The sequence below is a fragment of the Rhinichthys klamathensis genome, unplaced genomic scaffold (genome assembly GCF_029890125.1).
Source record: "Rhinichthys klamathensis goyatoka isolate OS25496 unplaced genomic scaffold, OSU_Roscu_1.1 h1tg000183l_1, whole genome shotgun sequence".
Taxonomy (NCBI): Eukaryota; Metazoa; Chordata; class Actinopteri; order Cypriniformes; family Leuciscidae; genus Rhinichthys; species Rhinichthys klamathensis.
The window spans coordinates 1,073,067-1,089,898 of NW_026606711.1; the positions used below are offsets into that span (position 1 = coordinate 1,073,067).

The 16,832-nt window shown below is 40.0% G+C and overlaps 1 protein-coding gene across 2 annotated transcripts in view; it reads right to left on the bottom strand.

Annotated features, from left to right (window-relative positions):
- The window catches only part of epb41l4a (erythrocyte membrane protein band 4.1 like 4A), a 65,482-nt gene that overhangs the window by 12,534 nt on the left and 36,116 nt on the right, over nucleotides 1-16,832 (bottom strand). The window contains exons 9-13 of one of the 2 annotated variants that reach the window (XM_056261570.1): nucleotides 16,691-16,754; nucleotides 14,653-14,744; nucleotides 3,488-3,565; nucleotides 2,457-2,572; nucleotides 660-747 (exon numbers count right to left, since the gene is read on the bottom strand). In XM_056261570.1, coding sequence (XP_056117545.1) covers nucleotides 660-747; nucleotides 2,457-2,572; nucleotides 3,488-3,565; nucleotides 14,653-14,744; nucleotides 16,691-16,754 — 438 coding nt within the window. The remainder of the gene's footprint in view (nucleotides 1-659; nucleotides 748-2,456; nucleotides 2,573-3,487; nucleotides 3,566-14,652; nucleotides 14,745-16,690; nucleotides 16,755-16,832) is intronic. The other variant, XM_056261571.1, reaches the window with a different exon arrangement.

Sequence of the window (16,832 nt, forward strand, 5' to 3'; positions counted from 1 at the left end):
GTGTTAGAAATCAGGAATGGAGAGAACGTTGTGCTTGGTATGTTTTTCCTCTTCAAACCAAACTTGAGTCTCCAGCCGATAAAGTTTAAACCCCGTCTGGCTAGAGCTCATCCCATAATGTTCCCTCATGAGGACAGTAGACGGAGAGAAGACGGTGTTTAGTGGCTGTTTGAACACACTCGACCACATGAGCGTTTACACTACGAAAGCAATCCGGTCTAATGTGTTTTCACTACCTCTGGAAGTGGCAGAAAGTGGACAAGCTCAAAGCGTTTTAGACCCCATTTACACCTGTAGAGTCGTCCACTTGTGATCCGATCCACCAAAACATCTTAATACCAGCTGTAAACAGGGCCTTAGAAGCAGGAAAACAGAAGCTTGTATTATCATTTCAAGATTTTTCGGGTCAGTACGTCTACATTTGGTTGTTTCGGCAAGTGTATAGTGAATGCAAATATCGGATATGGGTCACTTTTAAAAGATGTAAGCTGGTCATCAAAAAAATCTAAATTGTGCATCAAGGCCTGCAGTGTAAATGCAGCCTATGAGAAACAATTGAGAGCTCATTTCAGAGTGTTTTGAGGAAGAAAGTCATTGTTTGTGCGTGGTTTAAGAACAATAAAACAGTCTCTGGATGGCTTAATGAAGGAGTTGAATACCTCTTGACTGGTGTAAGTGCAGTGGTTTTGGACTGGCTCTCGCTCATGTTCTCCGTCTTTGTGACCGTCTGGCCTCCGTTGGTCCGTCCTAAAGCACATATTTCCGAAACATGAGTGCTATTGTGGCCGGAGACATCAATCTGATGTTAGCGTCTCCATTCAGTTAACCAGAACAACTCCTAATCACACTGGCTGAGTCCATCTGTATCCGCCTCTCACGGCTTTCCTCTGTTGTGTCAAGAGATTGCCGTCTGAAGGCCGTTTGAACAGAACAATAGAGCTGCGTTTGAGCTCATGCGTGGAGGTCAGGTGCGACCCGCTTCACACACACACATTCCTGTCTCAGCCGAGCAACAACAGAGTTGATCTCAATCACATGCCTGTGGAGCGCTGAAGTGAAGGTGGTTTTACCAGCTCAGGTGGAACCAAACTGACCGATCGCGCACCTGAGCTGCAGGTCATGTGACACTCAGGGTTTCTTTTAACGTTTCGTTGTACGAGTCCAACTACAAACAGTTGTCAGTGTAACGTCCAACAACATGACTGTATTATACAATGTGAATGGAGATATTCACCGCAATCCTGCCATGAGGAGGTGTTGCTATACAGTTGCCAGGCTGTTCTGTATGGTTGCCAGGTAGTTGCTAGGGTGTTCTGTGTGGTTGGCAGGTAGTTGCTATGGTGTTCTGTGTGGTTGGCATGTAGTTGCTATGGTGTTCTGTGTGGTTGGCAGGTAGTTGCTATGGTGTTCTGTGTGGTTGGCAGGTAATTGGTATGGTGTTCTGTGTGTTTGCCAGGTAGTTGCTATGGTGTTCTGTGTGATTGCCAGGTAGTTGCTATGGTGTTCTGTGTTGTTGGCAGGTAGTTGCTATGGTGTTCTGTGTGGTTGGCAGTTGCTATGGTGTTCTGTGTGTTTGCCAGGTAGTTGCTAGGGTGTTCTTTGTGTTTGCCAGGTAGTTGCTATGGTGTTCTGTGTTGTTGGCAGGTAGTTGCTATGGTGTTCTGTGTGGTTGGCAGTTGCTATGGTGTTCTGTGTGTTTGCCAGGTAGTTGTTATGGTGTTCTGTGTGATTGGCAGGTAGTTGCTATGGTGTTCAGTGTGGTTGCCAGGTAGTTGCTAGGGTGTTCTGTGTGATTGGCAGGTAGTTGCTATGGTGTTCTGTGTGTTTGCCAGGTAGTTGCTATGGTGTTCTGTGTGTTTGACAGGTAGTTGCTATGGTGTTCTGTGTGGTTGCCAGGTAGTTGCTATGGTGTTCTGTGTGTTTGACAGGTAGTTGCTATGGTGTTTTGTGTGTTTGCCAGGTAGTTGCTATGGTGTTCTGTGTGTTTGACAGGTAGTTGCTATGGTGTTCTGTGTGGTTGGCAGGTAGTTGGTATGGTGTTCTGTGTGTTTGACAGGTAGTTGCTATGGTGTTCTGTGTGTTTGACAGGTAGTTGCTATGGTGTTCTGTGTGATTGGCAGGTAGTTGCTATGGTGTTCTGTGTGGTTGGCAGGTAGTTGCTATGGTGTTCTGTGTGTTTGACAGGTAGTTGCTATGGTGTTCTGTGTGGTTGGCAGGTAGTTGCTATGGTGTTCTGTGTGTTTGACAGGTAGTTGCTATGGTGTTCTGTGTGTTTGACAGGTAGTTGCTATGGTGTTCTGTGTGTTTGACAGGTAGTTGCTATGGTGTTCTGTGTGTTTGACAGGTAGTTGCTAGGGTGTTCTGTGTGTTTGCCAGGTAGTTGCTAGGGTGTAGTGTGTGTCTGGTTGTCTCAGAGCACATGATGTTAGACGAGTGTAACAGTAAATGCATCTGACCTGCAGGCGGAGCGCTTCTCTTCTGGTAGGTCTTGCTGCGGGTTCGGATCACCTGTTGGTCGGGTCGAGGGAGAGTCACAGACGGCTCTCTTACTATTTGCGTTGCAGTTTTTCCACTAGAAGCAGAAACACACATTATGATTAAAGTCTTCCTGCATCACAGTAAAAATACACGTCATTAAAGGAATGATTCCCTCAAAAATAAACAGCATGTTGTTACAAACCTGTATGAAATTTAATAAATTATTTTGGGTGAACTGTTCCTTTTAAAACTGGCGTTTAGTGGTTGATTCAGTGTTGCAAAGGTGCTGTCAATCTGCCAATTATTTGACCTTCTTTTCTTTTGAGTTTGGCCCACACTTGATGGATGTGAAGCCGCCGTTTAAGCTAGTTTGTTTAATGACTAACCCTGAGAATAAAGGACATGAGTCACTGCTTTTTAACAGATATTCAGTATTATATCACTGTCTGTGACTAATATCTCTGTCTGTACATATTACATGTTATTTCTCAATAACTCATGTGTTTTTATCTGACTATAGATTTATGACTGCTTCTAGGGTCGGTGAGATTATTTAATGTTTTTGACAAAAGTCTCTTCTGCTCACCGAGGCTGCATTAATTTGATCAAAAATACAGTAAAAACAGTGAAATATTATTACAATTTAAAATAACATTGTAACATGTAATTTATTCCTGTGATCAAAGCTGAATTTTCAGCATCATTACTCCAGTCTTCAGTGTCACATGATCCTTCAGAAATCATTCTAATATGATGATTTGATGCTCAAGAAACATTTCTGATTATTATCAATGTTGAAAACAGTTGTGCTACTTAATATTTGTGTGAAAACTGTGATACTTTATTTTTCTTAGGATTCGGATTAGGATTATTTGAAATGGAAATCTTTTGTAACATTATAAAAGTCTTCACTGTCAGTTTTGATCAATTTAATGCATGCTTGCTGAATAAAATCATTAATTTCTTTAAAAATACCCTTCTGAATTCATTTCATTTCTCTTTTACTAACCTGTAGCGATGCTTCGAGCCCAGAGAGCTGAATTTGGACAGTTTCCTTGTTAGCGAATTAGACTCGTTCTCTGGCATTCTGTAATTTAGATGAACAAGAAAGCTTTAATTTACAGGTTTTTACGCATTCATCCATTCTCCTTTTAATTTTGACTTCTGATGAAACATGGATGCTCCTTTCAAACATCTGTGGAGCAAATCTGTTGTTTACACCCATATTTTAATGAGCTAAATTACAGAACGAGTGTTGAGGAGAGCTTTCCTCTCATTAAAATTCAAAAGCTAGAAACATGCAGCTCTGATAAAACACACATCCAGCCAGCAGAGAAATTAAAAGCCAAAACATAATGAGAGATCAGACTAGAACTGAAGCATGTTGTACAAGACTGTAAAACATTCAGAGATCTTTGTGTTAAGATGACAGAACATGATTTGGCTTGTTCTTAAGTCCGGACAGTCCTGTTTCAGCTCAACGGTTCATTGCCACTGAGCTCTGCACAAGTTGAACGATAGCAATAGCAAACAACACTAACAATACAATAATTCAGTGACACTTTATAATAAGGATTCATGAACTAACGATGAACAATACTTCTATGGCATTCATTGGTAACACTTTACAATAAGGTTCATTAGTACATTGGTTAATTAATTAACTAACCATGAGCAATCCATTTGTTACTGTATAGTTCATAGTGCATTAACTAATGTTAACAAGATTTTAAGAAAGTATTAGTAAATGTTGAAATTAACATTAACAAAGATTAATAAATGCTGTATACGTGCAGTTCATTATTACTTCATGTCAACTAATATAGATGTTATTCGATCTGCGTCATCAATGTTTGCGGCGGCCATATTGTTGACATAGAAACCACGGCAACTGTCAGTCTGTCAATTGACAAGCGAGGCAGCGTCGGTATTATCCATGGTAGGCCTATTATCACTGTATTTTTTTTTTTTTTAAACAGCGCGATGGTGTGTTGTGTAATACACGGCTGTTCTAACAACAGCAAGAACCCCGGAGTTAGTTTTTATGCGATAAGTTACCGACTGTCAGAAAACGTGAAGGGAAGGAGACAGAGTTGAGCCAGCGCAAGAGAGGCTAGCTAGGATAAATAGGCTAAACTTTCAGCCAACTCCCCATAGAAAAGTCGGTTCCCATCATTTTACCACAGGTTTCACACATAATCCGTGTGCAATGCATGTGCGGTGCGTATACGGTACAGAAGCAGGACGCGCTATAGTGCTTTATATGCTGCGTTTGCAGTGCGATCCGCGGCTGTACCACAAACACCCTGGCACTCACTATTTTTATTTTAAAACATACTCACTATTTCAACAACGTAAGCCAATTATTCCATGCATTACTTCTATATATTAAGTTGCTCAAGCAAGTGGTCAAATATGTAACCATGTAACTTACTTATATTAAAATCGCAAACATTTTAAAAGAAAACTTAAAATTGACAAAAACAACCGACTCTCATGCCTTTTCTTTTGCATTTACATTTTAATACAACAAATCTAGCATGTCACAAAGAACTTGTTTTTCCACCTCCACGAATGAGACGAGTGTCGTTCATTATGTTGCCTTGTTGAGGTGCATTGTAGTTTGTATACGGATACTGTATGAACGAGATCGTTATAAATATCCGGATAAGTTACGGCTGGCAAAGTGGCAATAAGGACGTATCTTTACTTAAAGTAACAACAGGTAACTTTTCAGCCTTCATAATATATTTCCAAGTCTCTTGTGATGGAACATCGACTTACAATAGGTTGAATGACACGTCTGCCATAGCCTGACGGGGTCTGTAGCGTTTTTAATCGTACTTTTAAACTTCGGGTTTCGGGTAGTAACCGGCGAACAAAGAGAACTACAAAATTCGACTGCTTTACGGCATATACGTCACTTCCACCACCACCCCCACTTCCTTAAAATCGGACTTGCGAGCCAAATGTTATAGTCATGGCCGAAGCAGCACAGAAAAACAAGAAAGCAAAGGTTTTGTCGGAGCAAAGCAAAAAGAGAAAGTGATCGCGTTAAAGGCAGAACGAGGATCCACATTGCAGAGCTGCCAACTCTCACGCATTGGCCGTGAGACACCCGCATTTGATTGGTTTCACACGCTCACACCCCCGGTTTCTCACGCTAAATTGTCAACCCGGTCGGTCAAATGCCTGAAAGATGAGTTTATCTATAGATCTCTACCTGTTGAGCCACTCGTGATCGACAAGTTATACCGCAAATTAGTTCAAATCTCCCGGAATCTAGAGCGAGCGCGCACACGAGACAGAGACTGTGCTCCAACGCGCGCGGACGGCAGAGAGAGAAAGCGAGCGAGAGACCTTGCGTGTGCAGGGAGCATCGAACCCCCCATCGAAAAAAGAATGCCTCTCTCTAACCTCTCTAATTGACCTTTCGCCGGCCCCTCCCCCAAAACGGCCATTGTCCAATCACACATCATAGCAACCGTTACTATGTGAGCAGGTCCGTCAAACATTGACAAGCAAGCAAGATGGTGAAGCGGTGCGCCCACGGCGTTTGTAAATCGGACACAAGATACCCCGAAAGATTGTCTGGAGGAGTTGTGTTTTTTGCTTTTCCAAAACCAAAAACACAACGCGACCGGTGCCTTCGATGGATTAAACAGTGTGGACGGCCCCACTTCCAGTTAAATGTGTCGAACATAACGAAGCACAGTTACGTCTGCTCAAAGGTAAGGCTAACAGCTAACGTTACTTGTTGTCTAGATCTACTAATTTTGTGTAAATTATGTTCTTGCCTTTAATTAGTAGATAACCATGAATATTATTGCCAGAATGTTAACCTACTCTCTAAGCTAAGTTTAACGAGCCCTTTAGCCAACATTAGTTATATCCCAACTTTATTTTTCGTCAGTTTACAACAAAGTCGAACATAGCGCTCCAGCAAGAAACATTAAATAATTTTGTTTTTATCTTTCATGTAGCATTTTATGAACGGAAAACCTACCCATGAGTTCCCCGATCCCGTAAATGCTGTACAAGGGCCTAACCCAACTAAAGAGAAGCTCGGAGGCTGTCGAAAGTCGCCCAAAAAACGGTAGGTTAATTTATAAATATGTATGGTGATAAGCACTAATGGCAATAGTGCGTATCAACATGTTACATTTATATGTTACTGTAAATAAGCTGATGATGCTCATGTACAAAACGTGTGTGCAGACGCAGAGTCTGTGTGGAGGATGCCTCCTCCGGTTCCACCTCCACTACTGATGCAGGAGAGAGTCAACAACATGCTGTTGAAAGTGGTGAGTGGAACACATTTTTACACAACTACTACTGTAAATGTATTTACTGTATTGTTTTCAGTTTAACTTTTGCGAAATTTAACTCAATAAGAAACAAGAACAGTAATATGTATTCAAAATGTATATATTTTTATAGCTGTAATACAGAATACTCTATTGTTATAGAGTAATACAGAATACAGAATATTACACTGTTAAAGTAACTTGCTCAACACTGCAAACCAAACAATAGAACAAAATAAGAATCACTGGCACATAATATAGTAGGTAAAGAAGAATGCATCAAGCTTGCACTTCATTTGTTCCCATTTTGCAACATCAAAGTGTATTCTCTCTAAGTGGTAGTCTTCTTCACATTTAACAAAGAAATCACACCAGGACATACCTGAGAGACCAAGCTGCCCCATTATTTGGTAATGATGGGCATGACACTCTTTTAATTTATAGCTGCCATCAGCCTGCTTGCAAAGGTAGGGACACTCTGTGAAGCTATTCTTGGAAGGGCACTTAATTTCTAAAAGCCCGTAGTTTGAGCTTTCACTCCCTCTCTCTATAACCTTACGGTCAGGTGACGTACCAAGGTGTGGGGCATTGGGATTTACAACAAAACCACATGAATACACTTGATGACCGGTGAGCTTGGTGTAATGTACCGCTGCTATAGGCTCTTGTTCGATGCCTCTTTTCATGGCCTTAGTTTGAACTGATCCTGCACTCTTTAAACTTTTGGCTAGTTTTTCATGGTAGAGTAGTAGCGAATTATCAATCTGGTAGCTAGTAAACGATATTCTAGTTTTTGATGGTTAGTAGGGGTGTGACGAGATCTCGTGCCACGAGATCTCGCGAGACTAAATATGACGAGATTTCTCGTCGAGTGAAAAAGCTGTCTCGCGATATCCCCATTAATATTTCACCGCTACACTCACATTCGCCTAAACTATCGTTTTGTTGTTTTTATAAAAAAATAAAAACCATTAGCCTATAAACTAATGCAAAAGTCTGCTCTGCTCATCCAGCACGAGTTGCCGTTGCAATCAGTGCAGCACGAATCACAGTTCACTGATCGCGTGACGATGGCGGAGGATTCGTTGCGCAACAGACTAAACGTCTGATAATGTCTTATCTTGTAGAATGCGCGCTCAGCACCGCTGCTCCCTATACGCCGGTCACGAATTTGTAAGTTAAAGTAAAACACAAGCTCCCTGATGTGCATTGCGCACAAATTAGGCTGCATACATACAATAATCCGTCTCCCAATACCCATCTCTGGACTGTTTATTTGCGGCTATGGTCTCTGTTGGCACTGCGAATATTGAGAGAGTACTGTAACGTATAAAGGACAACAGACAAGGGAGGCTCCGTTTCTGAACTTATAATCGGAACGCAAGAACAACTGTAGAGACAAACACACCAGCCTCGTTTCTCTCGGCCTTTTCCGAACTCACCGCATTAACCCTATAACTGCCGGTGCAAAATAAAACCGCAATTTCACAACAATTATAAAGAGTCTGTGTGCTAACTTTGATTATGGTTGCACTTGCACTTATTGTTTGCACTTAATAAGACTAAGAGAAACCAGTTATTTATTTTTGTTATTTATACGGTTTTTATTTCTCTGTTAAATGTATGTAAAGGAGTTCAGTTAGGAGGTCACACACAGCCTCAATCAGAAGTTCTGAAAGCTCTTAAATGTACAGTAAGGTCTGAAGAGACTAATGTGAAATCATACAGGAGAAAAGCCAGTCAATAAAAACCTTTTACAGTGCTTGTATATTGTTTTCTTTCAATGCATTTGATAATTCATACTCATAAAGTAGACCTGAAATGACATGCATTAGAAGATTATTAGTTAAAACATTGAAAAATGCACCTGCATGCTATTTTTCCAGTCATGAATTTTGTCATTGAGGATTTCTGAAAAATTGTGCAAAAATCTCGTCTCGTCTCGTTCTCGTGAACCCAATCTCGTGTCTCGTCTCGTCTCGTGAGATAAGCGTCTCGTCACACCCCTAATGGTTAGCTATCGCTAGTATTCTCGTTCTGATTTGAACTTTGCAATCGATGAAATGCAAATAGCAAATGTTTGACCTAAAAAGTGTAGTCTACTCAACATGTACAAAGAAAGGAGGAAGATTATTAATAAAATCATATTTTAGGATACCTAACATGTCTGTGATATTTGTTTATTTGTCTTGCCTCAAGCTATAGGCCTAATGCAAATCGATTTGTAAAATTTGCAGATTCATTTATGGTAGCTTGATATTATAATATTGACGATATATGGTTATTATCAACCACTCAAACATTGCATTGAAGTATCATATAGATTCAGTAAAACGGTAACCAATAGACTAGGCTACTATAATGACGCTGGCTTGTAAACATGAGCATCGCGATCATTTGTCGTTAGAAAAAAAAAAAAAACCCCATGAAATTATATTCATATGACATGCTGAAATATATGCCACTGTACCTGGGATGAAGACATTTCACACGCGACGCAAGCAGAACACCTGCATGTGACCTCCTCCTACAGTGTTCAGGGCTATCATGGTTGTCAACAAATGCACGTGCATGTAGGATGACAGTTTACGACAGTAGTAGAGGACAATACTGTTTCCCAACTGTAGGGGGAGCCCGAGAGCAAAAAACGACCTGTTGTTACTTTAAGCTTCATTGGTGTGGACCCACATCAAATAATAGCATTATCTTCTCTTGATACCGACGAGATGAAGCCAGGCAACTGCTCCCCTCAACTCAAATCTGCGCGCGGTTAGGGGCAGCAGGACAGATGTCATGTCAACAATATGGCCGCGGTTAGCTACTTCCGGTGTTTGCGAATAAGGTCTATAGTTAACTAATGTTAACTAACGAACCTTATTGTAAAGTGTTACCCATTTATTAATCTTAGTCAATGTTAATTTCAACATCCACGAACTGTGAACAAACAATGAACAATTGCATTTTTACTAACAAGATGTAAAAATACATGTTAGCTAATGCATTAACTGATGTTAACAAATGGGACCTTAATGTAAAATGTTAGCAATAATTCTAATAAATGTTAGTATTTTCTTCACACAGTTTGGAGGTGTACATGTATACATGTAACGTGTCTAAATCTCTCTCCCGTCGCTCTTTGTGTTTCCCGATCTTAAGTTTCACACGCGGATTACCAGCTGAAATCTCCAGCCTCCTGCATTCTGTGCGGCGTAAAGCTCTTTGGGGAGCGGAGTGAGAGCGCTCTGATGAAATAAACACCAGAGACGACTCTGAGCGCGCCGGGCGACGCGGGGAGGATTGGAGAACAGCCCCCGAATGCTTCTCCTGTAAACGAGAGCCTCAGTAAAGCCCCGGGAATCTGAAGGGCCCTCGAGTTCACAGCGTTTCTCTGTGAGAACATACAGGACGGAGCGCTTTTGGCTTTCTGCACTAAAACAAGAAGCTTAGACAGGATTAAAGATGTTTTTAAAGGGCATGAGGTTGTTCGAACCGGTGTAATTTTTAGTATCATTGATATAAGCTATTACCTTATTTTGAATGAGATTTTTTATATATATATTTTCTGTTTCTGACAAGTGTTTTTGTCATCCATCTATTTTAACTCATTAAAATATTTACAATCTCCTGATTGTGGCCAGAATTAAATTTAAGGCTTTAAAGCAACACCAAGTAAGTTTTCCTCTGCGGTCGCCCTACAGGTTGGAAGTGGAATTGTCCATTACCGCTGTCGTAAATACTTTAGCCTACAGCAGCCTACTGTCGCACGCACGCTCGTGTTTATCCAGCACCAGCTTTGGAATGAAGGCTCCATATGTTTGATTACCCCTATTATTGGATTTTGTTTGATGGATGGATGAGATGCGCGACGTATGCTGGTTGGGGGAGGATATTTTGTGGTGAATGGTGTTGTTGTTGGTGTGGATGGGTATTGGGTGGGTGGATTATTCTTTGTTGTTATTAGTGCTGATTATGTGTCTTGAAGGACCCTATTTATAAGCCGGCATGGCTTCTGGAAGGTCCTTCTTTAAATCAGCAAATATTAACTTGTTGTGTTCTGTGAATGAAATTCGCATCTCAATTCTTAATGCTGATTTAAACAAGTAAACAAATAAATTGTTTGAAATTAAATTAAGTCAAATTTGTAGTTTGCTTATGTCTCATTCGAACTACAGAAACGCGACCCGGTCTGGCAAACTTGCACAGTGTGGTTATAGCAGATATAGGCCTGCATAGTGTGGTTATAGCAGATATAGGGCTGCATAGTGTGGTTATAGCAGATATAGGGCTGCATAGTGTGGTTAAAGCAGATATAGGGCTGCATAGTGTGGTTATAGCAGATATTGGGCTGCATAGTGTGGCTATAGCAGATATAGGCCTGCATAGTGTGGTTATAGCAGATATAGGGCTGCATAGTGTGGTTAAAGCAGATATAGGGCTGCATAGTGTGGTTAAAGCAGATATAGGGCTGCATAGTGTGGTTATAGCAGATATAGGGCTGCATAGTGTGGTTATAGCAGATATAGGACTGCATAGTGTGGTTATAGCAGATATAGGCCTGCATAGTGTGGTTATAGCAGATATAGGCCTGCATAGTGTGGTTATAGCAGATATAGGCCTGCATAGTGTGATTATAGCAGATATAGGGCTGCATAGTGTGGTTATAGCAGATATAGGCCTGCATAGTGTGGTTATAGCAGATATAGGCCTGCATAGTGTGGTTATAGCAGATATAGGCCTGCATAGTGTGGTTGATATAGGCCTGCATAGTGTGGTTATAGCAGATATAGGGCTGCATAGTTTGGTTATAGCAGATATAGGGCTGCATAGTGTGGTTATAGCAGATATAGGCCTGCATAGTGTGGTTATAGCAGATATAGGGCTGCATAGTGTGGTTATAGCAGATATAGGGCTGCAGATTTAGGGCTGCATAATGTGGTTATAGCAGATATAGGCCTGCATAGTGTGGTTATAGCAGATATTGAGCTGCATAGTGTGGTTATAGCAGATATTGGGCTGCATAGTGTGGTTATAGCAGATATAGGGCTGCATAGTGTGGTTATAGCAGATATAGGGCTGCATAGTGTGGTTATACCAGATATAGGGCTGCATAATGTGGCTATAGCAGATATAGGCCTGCATAGTGTGGTTATAGCAGATATAGGCCTGCATAGTGTGGTTATAGCAGATATAGGGCTGCATAGTGTGGTTAAAGCAGATATAGGGCTGCATAGTGTGGTTATAGCAGATATTGGGCTGCATAGTGTGGCTATAGCAGATATAGGCCTGCATAGTGTGGTTATAGCAGATATAGGGCTGCATAGTGTGGTTAAAGCAGATATAGGGCTGCATAGTGTGGTTAAAGCAGATATAGGGCTGCATAGTGTGGTTATAGCAGATATAGGGCTGCATAGTGTGGTTATAGCAGATATAGGACTGCATAATGTGGTTATAGCAGATATAGGCCTGCATAGTGTGGTTATAGCAGATATAGGCCTGCATAGTGTGGTTATAGCAGATATAGGCCTGCATAGTGTGATTATAGCAGATATAGGGCTGCATAGTGTGGTTATAGCAGATATAGGCCTGCATAGTGTGGTTATAGCAGATATAGGCCTGCATAGTGTGGTTATAGCAGATATAGGCCTGCATAGTGTGGTTGATATAGGCCTGCATAGTGTGGTTATAGCAGATATAGGGCTGCATAGTGTGGTTATAGCAGATATAGGCCTGCATAGTGTGGTTATAGCAGATATAGGGCTGCATAGTGTGGTTATAGCAGATATAGGGCTGCAGATTTAGGGCTGCATAATGTGGTTATAGCAGATATAGGCCTGCATAGTGTGGTTATAGCAGATATAGGCCTGCATAGTGTGGTTATAGCAGATATAGGGCTGCATAGTGTGGTTATAGCAGATATAGGGCTGCATAATGTGGTTATAGCAGATATAGGCCTGCATAGTGTGGTTATGGCAGATATTGAGCTGCATAGTGTGGTTATAGCAGATATTGGGCTGCATAGTGTGGTTATAGCAGATATAGGACTGCATAGTGTGGTTATAGCAGATATAGGGCTGCATAGTGTGGTTATAGCAGATATAGGACTGCATAGCGTGGTTATAGCAGATATAGGGCTGCATAGTGTGGTTATAGCAGATATAGGGCTGCATAGTGTGGTTATAGCAGATATAGGGCTGCATAGTGTGGTTATAGCAGATATAGGGCTGCATAGTGTGGTTATAGCAGATATAGGGCTGCATAGTGTGGTTATAGCAGATATAGGGCTGCATAGTGTGGCTATAGCAGATATAGGGCTGCATAGTGTGGCTATAGCAGATATAGGGCTGCATAGCGTGGTTATAGCAGATATAGGGCTGCATAGTGTGGTTATAGCAGATATAGGGCTGCATAGTGTGGTTATAGCAGATATAGGCCTGCATAGTGTGGCTATAGCAGATATAGGACTGCATAGTGTGGTTATAGCAGATATAGTCCTGCATAGTGTGGTGTGGTTATAGCAGATATAGGGCTGAAAAGCGAATGCAGAAGTGCCTTTCACCCTGTTACGACTTGATAAACCACTGATACGATTTTGGAAACATTAATTTAAGGTAAAAAATGTTCTTTAGTGTTGCTTTAAAGGGATAGTTCACCCAAAAATTAAAATTCGCCCATGATTTACTCACTCTTAAGTCATCCTAGGTGTGTATGACATTCTTCTATCAGACGAATACAATCAGAGTTATATTAAAAAATGTCCTGGCTCTTCCAAGCTTTATAATGGCAGTGAATGGCTGTTTCTGTTTTGAAGTCCATAAAGTGCATCTATCCATGATAAAAGTGCATCTATCCATGATAAAAGTGCTCCACACGGCTCCGGGGGGTTAATAAAGGCCTTCTGAAGTGAAGCGATGTGATGGGTTCGTATTAGAAAAATATTCATATTTAACATGTTACAAAGTAAAATTCTAGCTTCCGGCCAAACGCCCATACGCAGTCTACTTGCGCCTAAAGCATAAGTGCGTCATGGCGTAGCGTAAATATCTCGCATTACTCGCATAAGTTGCGCTTAGACTCTAGTCAAATACGTATGTTAATTTGGCCAGAAGCTAATTATTTTACTTTATAAAGTTTGAAATATGAATATTTTCTCTACACGAATGCATTGCTTCAGAAGGCCTTTATTAACCCGCCAGAGCCGTTGGAGCACTTTTATCATGGATAGATGCACTTTTATCATGGATAGATGCACTTTTATCATGGATAGATGCACTTTTTTCATGGATAGATGCACTTTTATCATGGATGGATGCACTTTATGGACTTCAAAACAGAAACAGCCATTCACTGCCATTGTAAAGCTTGGAAGAGCCAGGACATTTTTAAATATAACTCTGATTGTATTCATCTGAAAGAAGAATGTCATACACACCTAGGATGACCTGAGGGTGAGTAAATCATGGGCTAATTTTCATTTTAAAGTGAACTACTCCTTTAACACTGGCATTCAGAAGTAGCACTGAAACAGCACCTCCCTCAATTCTCTCCTACAAGTTTATCCTCCCTCCCGCCAGCTAAGGTCACTGAATGAGGGACGCCTTATTGTTCCTTTAGAACGAGAGACCAAAAGTCACTCTCGAAAACTTTCACCGCCTCTATTCCTCTCTAGTGGAGAGAACTGCCAACCTCCCCCATCCCATCTAGCTTGCTTACTAATTGTTGTCAAATAAACCTGCCATTGTATCTTACGGATATTGTTGGCCCCTTGACGAACTGCTGTGGATAAAAGTGTCTGCTAAATGCATAAATGTAAATGTAGCTGACGATAATAACCCTGCATTTGATATCATTTGGAGAATGGTTGTTCTACCTAAAGAAGGTATGATGCTCCACGCAGCACTTCCACAGGTTCTTGCAGGCCGTCTTACTGGGAGCTTCAAAGAAGAACGACGTCTCATTACACTGCAAAGAAACAAGCAAGTTGTGATATCTGTATGTGCACAGTCAAACCAAAATTTATTCAAACACTTTCAACATCTTTCACATTATCACAGTTTATTCGCTATAGTTTAGAAAATGGTAATAAAATATGACAAGAACTCAGAGTTTTCAAATCAGTTGATATTTCACTGGTTTTGTCCATCCTTCTGTTAGACTCTCACACATGAATGATGTTGAATATCTGTCAGCTGTTAAATTTAACTACACAATTAGATCATGCCAATTTAGCTCAACCAATTACAAAGCAATGCTTCATTTAGTTCAGTCTGTGGTGTAAAAAGGTCGCATTAGCAATTAAAGAAAAAAACATTTAGCAAAACATGATCAGGTCATAATGTCTGAATAATTTCTGGTCCCAAATTTTTTATAAATTTTACTGGTAGTCCACTGTATGAAGAATTTTTGGGTATAATATGTCACAGTTTACTTTATTTTGCTATCTTCACTTACATAAATGAACTATAGAGTCCTGCACCCACTAGTAAAAAAATTAGGGCTGTCAAACGATTAATCGCATCCAAAATAAAAGTTTGTGTTTACATAATATATGTGTGTGTACTGTGTATAATTATTTTGTATATAAATGCACACACGTATATATTTAGGAAAAATATGTTATTTATATATAAAATGTTTATATTTATATAAAATATACATTATCTAATTTTTACATTATATACATTATCTAAAATTTACACAAGTCACGACGCAATGCATTATGCATCTGACCTGCCGGCTGATGATATTTAAAACATCGAGAAAACACGAATACAACACACTGCACTTGGATGAATAAATGTATTCGCTTTATTTAATAATATTACCAGTTCCATATTATCTTTATTAAAAAATAAGACAATGAATGGTTTTATTTTTTTAATTAGACTGCATTCTTGTCAATTTCTAAATTTCTAAATGTTTACTTTTTGATTTATGAATTATAACAGACTGATGGGGAAAAAAAATATTACTTTTTAAAAATTGGTTTTATTATTATTTAACAATTTCTTGCTTTTTGTTAGTTTTTATTAGTTGTAATTTTTATATAAACATTTAACTTTTAAAATAAAGGTTTTACAACAACATCACCATCTTCTGTTATATGTGTAGCCTATATGATATTGGTGGAGGGTGGTCAATATTTTTTCAGGGGGCCCCGAATCCTCTAGCTACGGCCCTGAACACACATATAGTATGTAAACACAAACTTTTATTTTGGATGCGATTAATCGTTTGACAGCCCTAAAAAATATATATAAAAAATGTGGTGTCTGATTCTTTTTTTGGTTTGACTGTATATCTGCTGTCCCATCACCAGTGGTGGCCCTCATGTGCTCTAGTTCTCACTAGGTTAAGTGAAGAGGGTCATTAAGGGCAGAGTCCTCGACTGAGAAGACGCCTTCACTCGCAGGTTAAATTGGCCCCTGGAGGAAACGGGTCAAGAAGGCTTAAGGCCAGTCATAACACTCGATCAATAATGGGATTTTCATTGACTCCTCATGAAGGATCTTCCTCCCAGCGGTCACGAATGGGGGAAATCGATGTCATTGAAGCAGTTGCAATAAAGTAAATTAAAGCAGTTTTATATAAGAATTTTGTTGCTTGCTTTGAATGGAGAAACAAAGTCTCAGTATAGTGTTGTTGAATACAGGCTCAACACTGAAGGGGAATGTTTCAAGCCAAATATATTTCTATAGCACTCACAAAACACATTGTTTCAAAACGCTATACAGAAAATCATGATTTTAATGTTTATAATATCTTCATGCCTTATAATCACATTTAACAGATTAGCGCGGGGCGATAGTGAAATGCAATGTTTGCATGTAAATGAAAGGGATTTTGAGATCACACATCTGAAACACATCTATAATTTATTGTGATTTTCTATTAAAAAGAAGACTTACATCTCTGCCCATAACCCGCAGCTCAAATTGTGTTTCCTTGAAATACACTTTCGTAATTCTAGGCCTGAAAAATCAAATATTAGAAGTTATTTTTTAACATTGTGTACAAAAGTAAATCAAAACAGAATGACAGAGTGAATAA